The following is a 17,470-nucleotide window of genomic DNA, read 5'->3' on the forward strand; positions in this document are numbered from 1 at the left end:
AAGTCTGCATTGCAAAAGTGAGAGATTTCTGTGTTTAGTTAATATTAACTAAAATATAGTACAACATGGTTTAAATGAGATTATATACATACCTTTACTGGTGTTCTAAATTTAGCGTACTGTCTATAAATAAACTGAATTACATTCATGTAAGCAACAGGTGCCATATTTATAGATATACGTATTTTACTATTGTAATCTGGTCTTTCTGATCCCATTACATAAAACATTGTAGTACCCATAGAGTGGCCTATGTAATTGACATCTGGATATCCAGTCAAAGCAATAATATAATCAAGCATTGCCGGTAAATCAAATAAACCCATCTCATGCCAACTGTGAACATAACAAAAAATCGATTGATTAGATTTTTATTTCAAATGTAAGGTATCTATACCTAGTAAGAAAAAAACAATTAAATATGTTTTTATTGTTAGATACTTCTTGTTTGACCAATTAAAATTGTTATAATTATTAAATGTTATTTTATAAATCTCTGATTTTAATTGCAATTAGTATCCAACAATTATGTTTTATTTATTAAAAATGTTATTCAGAATCTAAAGTATATTATTTGTGGTATGCTGATGCTATAAATTTGCAGCAATATTCAAAAAAAAAAATCCTTTGTTCAAACAGCTGTATTACTATGAAAAAAAATCAAATAAAAGTACAAGGAGTGATAAAAAAGAATCTGGCCTTGTCTCATAAAAACAGTAATACTTAATCTATTTAGTTCAATGACTTTTTCCTTTTCATAGGCCTTTTTTGATGTAATATACTTATTCCAGTGATGTTTCCATTGTTGGAAGCATTTCTCAAAGTCATTCTTAGTGATCATAAGTCATCATAACATAAGTCATAAGACATAACATAAGACATAAGTCATCTTGTCGCATTTCTTTTGATCTCTTTCCTTTAAGTGGAATTTTAAGGTTAGGAAAGTGCCAGAAATCACATGGAGGTAAGTAAGGAGCCTGCTGCAGTAGTTCAAACTCATGTTTAGTCGTGAATCTCGGGATAAGTTATGATGCATGAACTGGAGGTGTTGTGATAAATTTTCACGACATGAAGGTCATATTTGCAGTTTTTTGTGATTATCAAGGCATAATTCATCATGACTAGTCACCTCAAGGTCAGACTGCCAATAGAGTACTACATAATTGTTCTTTGTCAGTTAAGAAATGCTGTTTGTTGAAAGAGATTAAGCTTTGGGAAAACAGTGATTGGGAAATTGATCATGAATGCTGTATTATACATCTTCTTATCTCATTATATGAATATTATAATATTAAAATTATATGATACAGCAATAGATACTGTTTTACAATAATACAGATCATATTAAAAAAAGTTAAACAACAGTAAATTTCAAAAAGAATCAATAACATTTGCATGATTGAACAAAGGTAATTCATCTAAAGCTTAATGTTCATATTTTTGTTATGAAATGTGTGCATTTATTTAATTTTAAATTTAATGATCTCTAATGAATGAAATCTAATAATATTGCATAAGGTCTGAAATGTAATAAGTCTGACAACACAAAAACAAAATGATAGATAAGAAGATATGCTACTTTCATACAACACAATGAATTTCAAATTTCCCTTACCTAAATTCCCAGAAATTAGGATCTTCTAGAGTCATATTTATATGTTTTCTTCCATATATGCTTCCTCTAGCATTCCCAATCCATACATCAAAACCAGCATTGTATATTATGTATGCTGAAATATATAAATAATTAAGTGAACAAATTTTTAAGTTTATCATAATAATCTTTTATTTCAAATAAATAATTTTTGCATTATATTATTATTTTTTTAACTCACTAACACAGTAAGTTTAATACAATAAGGTTACATTTCATAACATTATATTATAAAACAAAAAAAAACATATTTTCTTTTAAGGAAAGCTGGCAGAACAAGCGTTGTATCAATAATAGACTTGCTTATCATCAATGAACTGCTAAAGGAACTGCTTCAGCAATTGGTTAGGTCAAGATAAACCATGGCAAAACCTTGGATTAGAGCTAGAATTAATAATTAATAAATAAGGAAGACTCTATGAATCATGAGATCTTACCGATGGTGAGGGGGCTTGAGTGCTCAATGATACAGAGTAGCTAGGCCGAAGATGCAACCACAATGAAGTATCTGTTGAGAGCCAGACTAAGGAATGATTCCTGAAAGAGGGCAGCAGCTCTTTCAGTAGTTGTTAAGGATGTAGGTCAGGAGGTCTTAAACAGCCACATCAACATCACTCAGTCTCATGTGTCCTGTGCCGCTGAAAGCAATGGAAAACTACAGCTGCTTTTTTTCCAAGAAAATGTAACTCTGCATTTTCATGTAACAAAGATGGATGCGCCTTCGTTGGTAAAATATTGCAGATATAAACTAGTCCCCCATTTGGATCTCCAGGTGGGAACGACTAAGGAAGGGGTCACCAAAAAATAAAAATATAATATTCTACAAGTCGGAGTGTGGAATGTTAGAAGTCTAAAAAAGCTTGGTAGGTTAGAAAATTTAAAGAGGCAAATTGATAGATTAAATATAGATGTAGTAGGAATTAACGAGGAACAGTAGGAAGAGGAAAACGACTTTTGGTCAGGTGGTATTAGAATAATTAACTCAGCTTCAAATAAATTGCAAGTTGGAGTAGGTTTTATAATGAACAAGAAGATAGGGAAGAGAGTAGAGTATTTCAAAATGCATAGCGATAGAATCATTGTAATAAGGATAAAATCAAAACTTAAGCTGATTGTTAATCTCTGCATGCCTACAAGTGCCCATGATGATGAGGTAGAGTGTGTATATGAAGAAATTGATGAAGCAATTAAACACATAAAAGAAGATAAAAATTTAATAATAGTGAAGATTGGAATGCAATCATTGGAAAAGGCAAGGAAAGAAATATTGTGGGTGAATATGGGCTGAGCAATATCCCCTCTTTCATTCTGAGTATAGTGTTTTTCACTGACTTATAATGTTTTGCACTAAGTATAATTTAGTAATTGCCAATAGCAAGTTTAAAAATCATAATAGAAGAATATACACATGGAAAAAGTCAGGTGATACTGCAAGGTGTCAGATAGATTATATCATGGTTAAGCAAAGATTTAGAAATCAACTCGTAGACTGTAAAGCTTACCCTGAAGCAGACATTGATATAGATTATAATTTAGTGATAAAATGTAGATTGGGGTTTAAAAATCTGAAGAAAAGGTGTCAGATGAATTGGTTGAATTTAGAGAAGCTTGAGGAAGAAGAGGTAAAGAAGATCTTTGAGGAGGACATTGCAAGAAGTCTGAGTAAAAAAGATAAGGTAGAAAATATAGAAGAAGAATGGAAGAATGCTAAAAAAGAGATTCTTAAATCAGCAGAAGTGAACTTAGCTAGAACACTTGGAAATCAGGGATATTTGTAGCTGATGGATTAACGTAGAAAATATAAGAATGCTAGTGATGAAGTAACTAAAATGAATTATTGATAATTAAGAAATACTATAAACAGGAAGTGCAAACTAGTGAAACAAGAAAAAGTGAAGAAAAGTGTTCAGAAGTGGAAAGAGAAATGATAATTAGTAAAATAGACGGAGCATACAGGAAAGTTAAGGAAAATTTTGGGATACATAAAATAAAATCTAATAATGTGTTAAACAAAGATGGTACACTGATTTATAATACGAAAGGAAAGGTCGATAGGTGGGTGGAGTATATTGAAGAGTTATACAGAGAAAGTGAATTAGAAAATAGTGTTTGTCAAGAGAGCTGCATCAAATCAGTCAAATGACTGGTTTGATGCAGTTCTCTTGACATTTGATGCATTTAACTTATGATAATAGAGACATATTGACTTTGAAGTTATAAATATTTTCATTTAATTTTAATTGTTTTAATCTATATGTTTATCAGAAAGTAATCACTGCTTATGTATCACTAATTTTCTGAAAACTAAAATTTGGTATAGTTATTTTTGTACATGTGAATCTATAAGTATACATTTTTTCTTGAGCAAAGGATAAAGACATAAAAATACTTAAAAATTTAGTATTTGTCTATGTGAAGAACAGATATATCAATTATAATTTATAATTTAAAGTAAATAGATTGTTTAAAACGTTTTTTGTAGAACCAATACTACCCTGTCAATGAGTTTTTAATATTCATTTAAAAATACACTTAAGTTTTTAACATCCTCATTTAACAGAGTATAAATGGGTGCTTATATAATTTCCATTAATGTATTTCAAATTGTTAGATTAACTTTGCTATTATTAATGTAATTATTATTATGTAATAATATGGACTTGACGATACTGCTGTGAGGATGATTTTACCATAGTTTTCCTTGATCCATTCAGGCAAGTAATTGGACAATATGTTTTATATCCACAAAATAGTCTACCTACCCACTTCTATCATGAGTACATACAAGTACAATTGTATCATCTAATGTGTTACTGTGCACCAAGTTGAATAAAAATTTATAATTATTTTAATATTTGCAATGTGTCTAATGGACTTATGTGTAGCTTTCTTATGTATCTTATTTCATCAATGGGCACATCAAATAGTTGGTTCAAAAAATCAGGATAATAATGCATATGGCACATATTAATGACTTCTTAGTCACCTTCACTTATAGAAAACATTCTACATAAAATATAGAACAAAATTACAATCATATTCTCTGAAAATGCATAATTCTTACATACAAAACCAACAGTCATATAAATTTACCATTTTTGCAGGAATGAATTTTGTTATATTACTTTCAGAACAAAAGAGACAATACACAGGATCATGTAATAACCCATGAGAATACAGATTAAATAGCATTGATTTGCTTTAACTGAAATTAAATTGCAATAATTGCACTGGAATACATACAATAAAAATCAAATTTTGTAAACCACTTTATGGAAATAGGACTTATACAAAAATCAAATTAACTTTAACAAGAAAATTTAATACAGAGTGCATAAAAATGAAATTTCAACAAATGTGAAATTTAAAAATATTCAAAAGATAACAAAAACAACGCACTAAATGCACAATCAGAGTATTTATTATAGATTGACTATATTATTAATTATATATTTAATTGCCCTCCTAATTTTTGTAAGGTGGATGCTGTTAATAACTAGAATCTCTGCTGAGGAAGATGCTGATAATTAGCTTTGAAAATCTTTAGAAAGATTAGTTCCATTAATTTTTTTATTTTTTTTTATTTACTTACACACCACATAAGCTTAAAGCTTGTGTGTGGGATATGAAAATGGAGTTTTGTAGCATATGAAAAATGCCATACCTGACCAGGATTTGAACCTGGGACCTCTGGATGAAAAGCCGAGATGCTACCACTAGTGTCACAGAGGCCGGCATGAGTGGTATGCAAATTAGTAGCCACAGAGGCTAACTAATTTGAAAATTAGACAAATATAATTCTTAATAATTTAAAAGTGTTAGCATATTTTAGCTGTTTTACATGTTCTAAAATTTCTTAATAGATGGAGAGACACTGGCTGAAACTTTAGATATGTTAAACTAAATTCTCGTAATATTCTAAATTAAAATAAAAAAAAAAATAAATAAGTTACATAATTTTCTATAAAATGTACTTATGGAACATTCTAAAGAGAAAATCATCTCATAATTGTTTCTTAACATTTAATCATCACATGCTTGGTTATTGTAGTTAATTTGGTTGATTTTCCTCTGGATGTTTGAGGTTTCTAGAGTTTAACCAATATTTAAAAAAATTTAATAAAAGGAAGAAAAATCAAATTAACTAGAATATTGATTTCCTGTGTATTGTTTTGATTATCTGTATAATACATTATTATAATAAGAAAATTTAAGGATGACTCTTTCTTGAGTAAAATGAGTGAAAAAACTTTATTACCTTTACTTTCAGTTAAAGTACAAAAATGAGAGCAAAACTTGCTCAGCCTTACTTAAAAACGCCAAATGTCCCATTTAAAAACATGCGACATTTCATTAACCTGTACACTGATAAAAATCAATCTTTCACAAATCGATTATTATTAATAATACTTTCATTGAAATCATTTAAACTTACGTAAATCTTTTTTCGGGCCTTGCATCACCCAAGTTTCAGTCGAGCCCATTATTCCATGTTGTATCAGAACTGGTGGAGCTCTTGTTCGTCGTGGTAATCTGTGTAATGTTATTATATATCCATCTAATGTAATTATTTTATGCGTTTCTACAGAATAACCATAGTACCTTATTAATTCCTCCTGAAAATTTTGTTTGAAATTAGTAAATACTTATAAAAAATTGACAATGCTTACCAGAAGTAGAGTAAGATCAAAAAACTATTGATAATATGTATAAGACCTGATCAATAAAATCTAATGAAAGGAATTTAAGTAAGGAAAGTAAGTAGTAAACATATAAAGGTGAATTCAAAGATAAATCAACTGAAATTGAATTGAATTGGAATTTTATAATATCAACAATATTAGGCACTGTTTATTTTAGATGAAAAATTGAAATATAATTATTAATTTATAATATTCATGATTGTTTTCACAATGGTATTTAAACAGGGATTGGAATGATCTGAAAATTACTTATGAATTCTAATTAGTAACACATCCAAAGATCCAGCTTAATGCGATTAATGAATTAAAATATATGAGTAAATACAGAAATTGGGAAAACAGAAAGTTATCCATGAATTTGATATCAATTCAGTGCTTATATCATTCTTTATGCAGGTTAAAATCTATTCTTCTACAGTTGTGAGTACATTTTGGTCTCTTTCCAGTAGTATTAATCTTTTTTTGATCCTTTGTTATTTTCTAATACTTTTTCACATGTAAAACCTTTAAACCCTAATCATTTCATTCTAGATTTCCCCTCTTTTCTCTTTCACATTCCTTCTGCCATTCTTCACTCTTGTACCAACCAAATTACTTTCAGAAATTTAATGAAACATATGAAATTCAACGTAAAGAAAATCCACTTATCCCATTCTCCTACTCAGTATCACTTCTTATAAAAATCTTAATAACAAGCAATTTTCTTCTTAATCAGTCCCTAGACTACATCATGAAAGACATTTCAGCTATTATGGAACCATTATATTGTAGAAGATTCAGTTTAGCATTTTAAAAGAGGACCAGTAACTATTTTTATTTTAATTAAATTTTCTGAGAATCTTGGATTATGATTTCTTATGAGGCCATGATCCTTCACATACAACTTTGATTTTGATTTTAGTCTTATCTTTTCATAGCACTCTGGATTATTTTAATAATATTTCATATTGGTCATTAATTTCAGTTATTTGAATATTATTTTTTAATTTCTTCCACAGAGTATTTCTAAATTAGTATATAAAAGTAATTTCTAAGTTATTTAATAACGAAAAAGGTGAATAACTTGCCAAAATGTGATACAACAGTGAATACTTTATATCCTAGTTTCGTTTACGAATTTACAATATGGATACTTTTTTTGTAACACAACAGATGTCATCTGTAATCATTTTCCTGCTAAATCCTATGAAGCATCTATGGTTGCTACTGTTTGTGTTATATGGTACTGCAACTCGTCGACATTCCTAAAAATGGAAAAACAAACACTCTGACTTTAACGTAACCCCATACAGACAAGTCCATTAGAATTAAATCAGGTGATCGAGGTGGTCAGGAAATTGTTCCACCACATCCAATCCAAATGAGCACGTTACTATTGAGATGCGCAACTACTAAATGATGATAATGTGGTGGCATACCTTCTTGCTTGAAAAATTAATTTTGTACCCATATCTTGCTGTAATTGTGGCATTAGAAGTTCAGTCATGTCAGGTACGATATGCCAGTTACAATTAACTTGGCAAAAAAAAAATACTGTAAATTTTGTAACAGCTTACGCATAAAAAACTTTCACCTTAGGCAAGTCCCAAACATGTTCGACTATGTGATGTGGATTCTGTTCACTCCATATATTAACATTATGTCAATTCACTTTAACACTGGTATGGAAAGGTTACTTCATTACTGAACACAATTTTATTAAGATTTGAGAACAGATTGAGAACAGAATTGAGACCTTAAGTCTCAATTCTGTTAAAATGTTTACACAAAACTTAGCATTTTTCTTTATCACCTTCACTCAAAGCTTGTATCAGTTGTAATTTGTAGGGTTTAAATGACAGATGATTATGAAATATCCTCCATACTGTAACTCTAAGAACATTCATAATCCTAAGCTGGCTGGTCCCATTGATTTACCTTCACTATGAGTGAATGTCTGTTGCACTTGTTTAACTACTCTTACCTCACATCCTGTGTGATACATTATCTCTTTCAATGAAATGTTTGTACCATGCAATAATGGACTGTCTTTGAAGTGATTTTTTGCCATATTTAGTCATGAATGCTCTCTGAACGGTAGCAACCAATTTGGATTCACAAAACCGTAATCGATACTGAGCATGCTCTGGACTGATATATGACATTATTGGACTGATGAAATTATTCATTTTTATATGCCACGAAGTGAGAACATCAGGAACTAACATTGTTGGGCGGAAATTAAATGAAGATATACTGCATTCAGTGAGAACAAAACAATTCTGTAAGTTCTTTACTTTTTTCATTATTAAAGGTTACTTTTGTATAACTAATTTAGAAATGATCTGTGAATATATTTTGGAAGCCTCGTCGTTTGGTAAACTGAAAGAATTTTTCACTCCTTAACCAACATTACATTTTTTCCTCATTTTATATTATGAATTTGTTAAAATGAATCTTCTGTATATGTGTTAAACACTCCATATTTTATGCATTTTATATTTTAATAAATTTTCAATTAATAAATTATTCCTTTATAATTTATTTTCAAAGTAATAATTAACAGTAGACTGACAGATTTAAAAAAAAAATTATGCATTCTTCATCCAAGAACAGAATAAACTGGTTTATTGAGGTCAATAGGACTACATTATTTAGATATTAGCAATCTTTCATATGTATCAATTTGTCATACGTATATTGCTAATAAAAATATTTTTAGAACTTATTATTATTATTATAATATTTATGTGATTTATAAAGATGCATTTACTTATCGTTTTTATATAAGTTAAAAAATGAGAGTATACAAACTGTATTAGTTACTATATGAATGATATCTTGGTTAAGGTAAGAAGAAATTCCTTTAAGCCACTGAGTATGACCTTAATGTATGTGTAAGGACTTTAGAATGTAAAACAGTACCAATAGAAAACAATTTTGAATGATCATTCAAATATCTTCCTTAAAGCCGGCCTCCATGGTAAGAGTGGTAGTAACTCGGCCTTCCATCCCAGTAATTCGAATCCTGGTTAGGAATGGCATTTTTCAAATGCTACAAAATTCCATTTCCATATCCCATGCACAAATTTCAAGATTATGTGACAATATCATCAAGAATAAAAATTGCAATAAAATTGAAGAGAAGCTTGGCTGATTAATTCAGCCAATTCAGCTTTTAATTCAGTAATTTTTATATAATATTTTTATTTGAGAAGAATTTGCTTGTCCTTTTCCTAGGAATGGACATGCAAATCCAGATCTTGCTTATCCAGATCATTGTACAAATCTTCTGTTGTACAAAGTTTTTATGCAACTTTTATTATCAGCATTTTGTGAAGGTTAGGTCTACGTCTGCACTAATGTTGTCAAGTATATTATGTATTTGAGTATGTATAGTTATGTAGTTAAATGTGTATATTTGTTTATATAAAAGAATGAAATAAAAGGAGTCTTTTTCATTGAACTTGGATAATTGATTTTATCATTAATTATATTAAAAGTGATACAACATTTTAAAAATGTCAGATTCTTATTGATTATGGAAATATATGTAAGTATGTATATGCTATATCAGAGAGCGAAAGAGACCAATAGAAAGATAGCTCATAATTTTTCCTGTAAAAAAAAAAATTTTTTCAAAATGTTTCACAAATTCTACTACAGCCACTTCTTTCCTGTACTATATATATATATATATATATATATATATATATATATATATATATATATATATATATATTACAGGATATACTTATTTATTTATTAATTATTCAAATAATTCAGTAACATTCAGAATACTGTGCTAATAAAACTTAATATTATATAAAATATAAATCTGCTGGGCTAGTCTAATGGTTAAACTCAACATTGCAAAACCAGCTGATTTTTGAAGTTGAAAGTTCTAAGGTTGAGTCCTTGTAAAGTCAGTTGCTTTTATATGTATTTGAATACTAGATTGTGGATATTAATATTAATTGTGGTGTTCTGTTGTGGTTGAGTTTCAATTAGCCACACATCTCAAGAGTGGTTGATCTGAGTCTATTCAAGACTACATGTTTACCGGTACATTTACACTTGCATTGCAGTTATGTAAGGGCTGGCAAGCCTGTCTACCAGCTTGCCAGCCCTGACAATAGGCAATTACTGCTCGAATTGCTTATACATACACCCAGACCTGGAAGCAGCTGGAAAAGTAGTTGGAGAAATATATATTTATTTAATACATAAAATATAAACCACCAAAGCACAGTAATTAGATAAGTTAAACTTATGTTATTAATTTCCAATAACCAGTTCTTGCAGTATCTTATATCTTCAGTTTGCATTATTTCTGGTTGTTGGAAATTAATGAGGTAAGGCAATATATATATATATATATTTTTTTTTTTAATTTTATAAGTAAAGAAATCTTATTATATCCTTTTGTTTGTTTACTCTGCATTAAACTACATCAATTCATGTCCAAGATCAATACCATTATGCTAATAGTTTGTTCTCTTAAGAGTGTGTGTGCGAATGCTCAATTTCAGTAGCTTGTCATATGGAACTGTTAAATAAATTATTAAATGTGGGATATGTAAATATTTGGACTATAGAACTAAAATTATCTGAACTTTTCTGTTATGCATTTACTTATCAATGTTATTGATTGATTGTAGAAAAGGAGGTGCAATACCTCCCACTATCAATTCCAGTATTATTATTTTTTTTTTTTACTTTTTATATACTAAGCTTTTGTTTACCTACAATCAAATATTTACGAGGTATGAGAGGTCATATTTATTTTGAACTCTCAAAGGTATATTTTTTTTAAATTTGGTACAATTTCAAAATTTCTTATATTAAAGTGCACTACAGTTGAAAAAAATAGATAAAATTTCTTTAAGGCAAGCCATGGATCAAACTGGCAGTTGGGAACTATATGACTCTAAATCCATACATTATATATAATACATATAATAACAAGGGTAAAGTATATGTTATTCCAAAAATCACCTTTTGTTGTTTCTTTTTTTTTTTTTTAATTAGGGTTTTTCTTTATGAAACAAGAAATGCAAAGAAGTGATTAAATTCAGTTCATTCTTATTGACTGAATAGAGCGGTAAAATAATAAAATATTTCTATTGATTATGGTTAAGAAAAAAACAAACAGGAAATTCTTAGATAGTCAAATTGATGTGCAACCTTAAGGTTTTAGGGAACTATCTGTTAACTTTTATGTTCAGTTAATAGATGACAGGACTTTTTTTTGTGAAAAATAAATGTCTGTAAATACATGTTAATTTTATGATAAAATTACAATTATAATAAATATTTCATTTTAAACTTCATTTGCTCATTGAATGTATGTCAAATTTGGCACTGTATCTACTATACATGAGAGGTATTGATGCTGTTTCAGTTAGAAGTCAAGATCTCCGAGGGAGGAACTCCTCCCTCCTTTGATATCCCTCCAAGATATAACCTTTATATCTCTAATCTTTTATATTCCTCCAAGATATCACCACCACAGGGTTATATCATGTCTCACGTTGGACTTGCTGAATATTTAACATATGAGTTTTGAGTTCTAAAAAGATGTTTTCCCAATTTTTCCTCAGAAGAAAGTTTTTCCACAAACTAAAAATAAGTTTTAATAGAAATTTTTAATGTTTACCAGACGTGTTCTTTTTTTTATGTGAAATGTCTTTAAAATTACACCAAAACATACGGGTATCAAAACAGAAATTTGTAGCGTAACGAAAAGGTCTATATCGTGCTGTCTTAATAATTCCCTAACTATTAGTCTCAGAGATGTAAATGCGATGACATTTTATAATTTACATGGTCAGCTCGCCGATACGATTTTTGTGTTTGCATCAGTGGTAAGCAGGTTGGCGGGGAGGAGTCACAGGGCATATCAGCCAAAACTGGGGCTCTCGTTCATTTCCATTCACAGTAACTCATGACTTGACGTGATAGCGCGGTGATTCGTGTGTTTGTGTTTAGAGTTTGTCGAGATAGATCGATTTAAGTAATAATAAGTGTATTTTGGACAATATTTTCGTGTAAAAAATTAAAGTAAACCTGTAAAAAGTATAAAAATTCAATATGTCAGCCTCAGCCCGCGCAAAACCCAGCCGGAAATATAAATTACGCATATCGTTGGAAAGAGAGATTACTGGCCACCCACAGGATCCCCAATGTCCGGTGCCGAGCAAGCGAGACTGTTTCGGGAGCGTCGCAAAGCTGGCACGGCACGCTCAACGAACGACGTCGACGGCGCGAGCACCTCTGCCGCTGCTTATCATGCCTTATGTCTCTTACTTCTCATATCACAGACCAATGTTGAACAAAATTGTCTTCAAATATTAGTCAAAATAAATATCATGTACCGTTTAGTGTCTATTTTATGTTAAAATTAAATTTAGTACGCAGTAACTGTCTCGTTTTTATTTCAATTCAATACATTAAAAGTGAGTCGCTGACATACAGACCGATCAATTTATCTGTAGAGTTGGCCAAATGAAGGAACTAATATTTTCCATTAAAGACTTTCAGTTTTGTTAAAAGAAAATACGATGGGGGCTCTCTAATTTAACTCTGCAGATATGTTAGTCGGTCTGAGCTCGAAGGAACTTCATCCAAGATCTGTAACGTTTCATGTTCAACCAACGGCCGAGCGCTCCGACACAACCTCACCCGATTTTTTTTAAATTAAAATTTAAGAGTAAATATATATTCATTGATTCGATACAGTGGTACCGGTCGGTTTTGTATTCTGATAGTTCATTCGTACACCTCAGAAACATCAGTGCCTTGGACATTACAACCACTTTTATTTATCCTCCAACACTCAGTTCTTTCATAATTCCCGAATTGAGTTTGTCAGCCTACTGTTTATTCTTGAGATTTTTTTAATGATTTTATGATTAATGATCATAAAATACTATTTGAAATTTGATTTTTATGTGTTTATTAAAGTATTTTGAGTAGTTAGAAATATGTTTGTACAAGAAATTAATTTTCTGACCTTTATTATGATGAATCACTAAAATAAATTTTTTTTTTTAATTCAAATCTTTTTTAAATTTTGCCTGTGTGTCAAAATTTTCGAGTGCCGTATCATATTTTCTTTTTTTTTAATTGAGTACCAATTTATTTTATTTGTATGGTTTTGAATTTGCTAAAGTATGTACAATATTACAAATGAAATAAATACTTAAAGTGATATTACATAAACTGTAATTATTTAAAGTAAAAGTAAAATATATATAAATAGGGAAAAATATTATAAAAAAGAGTTTGTGGCGCATTACCATTGTGTCGTCTGTTTGTTCCTAGACGAGCGACAGAATTTGGTACTACTCGAATTCTCGGTCTCATACGATTCACTTAGTACCCATCCGTTGTTAACCTTAATCTTATTTTTTTACCTTAATTTATAACGTTTTGTATATGTAATTAATTTATTGTATTTATATTGTAGTAATTAATTTGATTACTGGGTCTCAAAAGGAAAAGAAGTGTAAAAGGTATTAATATATTTTAAGGTTTACATTGTACTCAACATTTATAAACCAAACGGTTGAATTAAGTTAAAATCAAACTGTTTTGCCGGTATTGTTGGCTAATGTAGACGATAGAATATTAATTAAAATTGCGCGTGCGCACTGTCATTTGTGTTCACGGACCTGTTTCAACTGGTACGAATTATTACGTTATGTAGAGCTGAAATATTGTAACGTGAATAAAACTGTTATTGTAAAATTATGACTTTTTTATCTTTTGTTTTAATATCTGAAAAAATTAATATTTGAATAAGTATAATCAGGTACGTTTGATAATTATTATTAACCAATAATAACCTTAACCTTAACAATAATTAATATTAATTATTAGTTAGTTTTTTATTATTAATGTAGTTAGATATGTATATATTTTACCTCCGGGACCACCGCTAGGTATTGCTTCAGAGAATGAGATGAATGACAAGTAACGTGTGAAAATAACATGCCTGACCGTGATTCGAACCCGGTACCTCCGGATAAAGACAGAGACGCTACCACTCGCGCCAAGGAGGTCGGCTTATTTTTAATATTAAGGGTCTGTAACCGTACTCGTTTGACTGATCGATGGCTATCGGTGGGCTGCATTTATTTTTACTATTAATGTGATGTAATCATTCGATAATAACAGGTTTCGAGGTTTAATGAATGCATAAAGCCAGTATTAAGAATTAATTCATTTACGAAATTATAATTTATTTCTTGGTAAATAACAAGAGATTAATTCTGGTAATTTACTGAATTAATTCATTAAAATATAAAAATAGTACGTCTAACATATAGGATGTAGTTTGAAATACTGTTTTGTAAAAGAAAAACTTGCATTTTCCAGGTTAGTTTAACAAACCATTTTTTTTTTTTTTAATTGTGATATGTGTAACGTATCTAGACTGCTAAAAGTAAGTCATACTATTTTTTCTTGAGAGTAATGATGTTTATATAGCAATAACTGAGTTGTGTAAGGTTGTCACTATGAATGAATACCTTCTACATTTCATTGGGTTAAATATGTTGATATGCAACAGTATATTTAGCTCATTGAAAAAAGGTACCATAGTTCTAAGTTATTTTATTAGGGATGATATATGTTCATTGTTCTTGAGAATTGTTATACTATTTTAAAAGATAGTTGCCAGATTGCTGATATCCATTATGGTAAAGATACATTTTTAATGAATTTTATTCTTAATTTGCTTCAAAATTTTTATAAAAGATTGGTGTTTATAATATTTTATTTTTCAATTGTATTCTGAAAAAAATTTGTAAAATTTTATGTCTTTTAATGAAATTTGATGTTAAAAAAATTAAAGTAGTATAATTTTTCTTCAGAAAGCTTTAGTTGAGTCAGTGTTGGGTGGGAATATATTATTTTTGGACCTGCGTGATTTTGTATGATGTTCTTTCATGGTACACTATCTCCTTCACTATTGGGAGGAGTAGTAGTACACCTGTACTATTAGGAGGAGGAAAAACTTCTGTAACAATCATATTACAGTTTTTAATTTTATAATAAATAGGTCAACAAAACTCAGTAATACTTGTATTTCAGGTAACCAATGTTTTATTCAGTAGTGATTAATTTAAAAATTAATTTAATATTAGTAATAATATGCATCCTCCATCCTGTGATTTTGTTTTTTCTCATGGATTTATGTAAAATATTATGATGTTTTTTTTTGTCTTGTCATTTGACTGGTTTGATGCAGCTCACCAAGATTCCCTATCTAGTGCTAGTCATTTCATTTTGGTATACCCCCTACCACCTACATCCTACATCCCTAACAATTTGTTTTACATATTCCAAACGTGGCCTGCCTATACAATTTTTTCCTTCCAATATTAAAGCGACTATTCCAGGATGCTTTAATATGTGGCCTATAGATCTGTCTCTTCTTTTAGCTGTATTTTTCCTAATGCTTCTTTCTTCATCTATTTGCCGCAACACCTCTTCACTTGTTACTTTATCCACCCATCTGATTTTTAACATTCTCCTATACCACCGCATTTCAAAAGCTTCTAATCTTTTCTTCTCAGGTATTCCGATCGTCCAAGTTTCACTAACATATAAAGCGACGCTCCAAACATATACTTTCAAAAATCTTTTCCTGATATTTAAATTAATTTTTGATGTAAACAAATTATATTTCTGACTGAAGGCTCGTTTTGCCTGTGCTATTCGGCATTTTATATCGGAGCGATATAAAATGGATGAAGTAGGAGCTACTTCATCCATCTTTAGTAATTCTATTTCCCAAATAACAAAATTCTTCTACCTCCATAATCTTTTCTCCTCCTATTTTCACATTCAGTGGTCCATCTTTGTTATTTCTACTACATTTCATTACTTTTGTTTTGTTCTTGTTTATTTTCACACGGTAGTTCTTGCGTATGACTACATCCATGCTGTTCATTGTTTCTTCTAAATCCTTTTTAATCTCGGCTAGAATTTCTGTATCATCAGCAAATCGTATCATCTTTATCTTTTCACCTTGTACTGTTACTCTGAATCTAAATTGTTCTTTAACATCATTAACTGCTAGTTCCATGTAAAGATTAAAAGTAACGGGGATAGGGAACATCCTTTTGTCAGACTCCTTTTCTTATTACACCTTCTTTCTTATGTTCTTCAGTTATTACTGTTGCGCTGTTTGGTTCCTGTTAATGTTAGCAATTATTCTTCTATCTCTATATTATGATGTAGTATTATTTAAATCATCATTTTAAATGATTAAATAATGTAGATAAATAATTTTGTAAATGTATTACCTACGTTGGTCTAAACAGATTATAAATAACATAGCGATCTGGTATTGTCTATTCAAACGCAATGTTATCTCATTCTGTATGCAAAAACTAATGTGCCTGTGTAATTCATTCATTCATGCTGCTTTCCACCTTGTTCTGTACTTTGCTAACCGCTTTCATTCAGCATATTTTCCCTTTTCCATAATCCTATCCATCATGTGAATCTCTTTCCTTCCTTTTCCTTTACTTCCATTCACTAATTCTTCTATTGCATCCACTAATAAACTCCTTCTTTTCATAAATAGGTCCTAACCGGTTCCTTTACCTATATTCAACCACATTTAGCATTTTCCTGTTCTCTCCGATTCTCCTGAATACTTCTTCATTTGTTACATAGCCTTGTTATCTGACATTTATCATTCTGCACCACATCCAAGGCTGAAAAGCCTCAATTTGTTTTCTGTCTGCTTTTCTCATTATCCATGTTTCAGCTTCATAGAGGATCATACTTCAAATAAAACATTTCATTAATCTCTTCCTTCATGCTATGTTTAACTTTTCACACAGCAGTCTTCTTTTCTTATAAAAATCTGCTAACTTTTTGATATTCTTGTTTTAATTTATACTGTGCAAGTCAGAACATCGGTTATAAAGCTCTCTAAGTACTGAAATTTCTTCACATGTTGTAAAACTTACCTACTTACTTTATTTATTTGCTTGCTATTTATAAATTATTACATAATATTTATATATAATTTATAAATAGTAAGTAAATAAATTATATATGTAGTAGTAACTAGTTTCTATGTTTAGTACTTCTTACCTTTCTTAGCTTCATT

The 17,470-nt window shown here is 29.7% G+C and overlaps 1 protein-coding gene across 1 annotated transcript in view; it reads right to left on the bottom strand.

Moving 5' to 3' along the window:
• LOC142332260 (lipase 1-like) overlaps positions 1 to 17,470 on the bottom strand; it is an 89,425-nt gene that overhangs the window by 13,420 nt on the left and 58,535 nt on the right. The window contains exons 2-4 of the mRNA XM_075378579.1: positions 6,090 to 6,270; positions 1,616 to 1,730; positions 93 to 336 (exon numbers count right to left, since the gene is read on the bottom strand). Coding sequence (XP_075234694.1) covers positions 93 to 336; positions 1,616 to 1,730; positions 6,090 to 6,270 — 540 coding nt within the window. The remainder of the gene's footprint in view (positions 1 to 92; positions 337 to 1,615; positions 1,731 to 6,089; positions 6,271 to 17,470) is intronic.

The sequence above is a fragment of the Lycorma delicatula genome, chromosome 11, assembly GCF_047948215.1.
Source record: "Lycorma delicatula isolate Av1 chromosome 11, ASM4794821v1, whole genome shotgun sequence".
Classification (NCBI taxonomy): domain Eukaryota; kingdom Metazoa; phylum Arthropoda; class Insecta; order Hemiptera; family Fulgoridae; genus Lycorma; species Lycorma delicatula.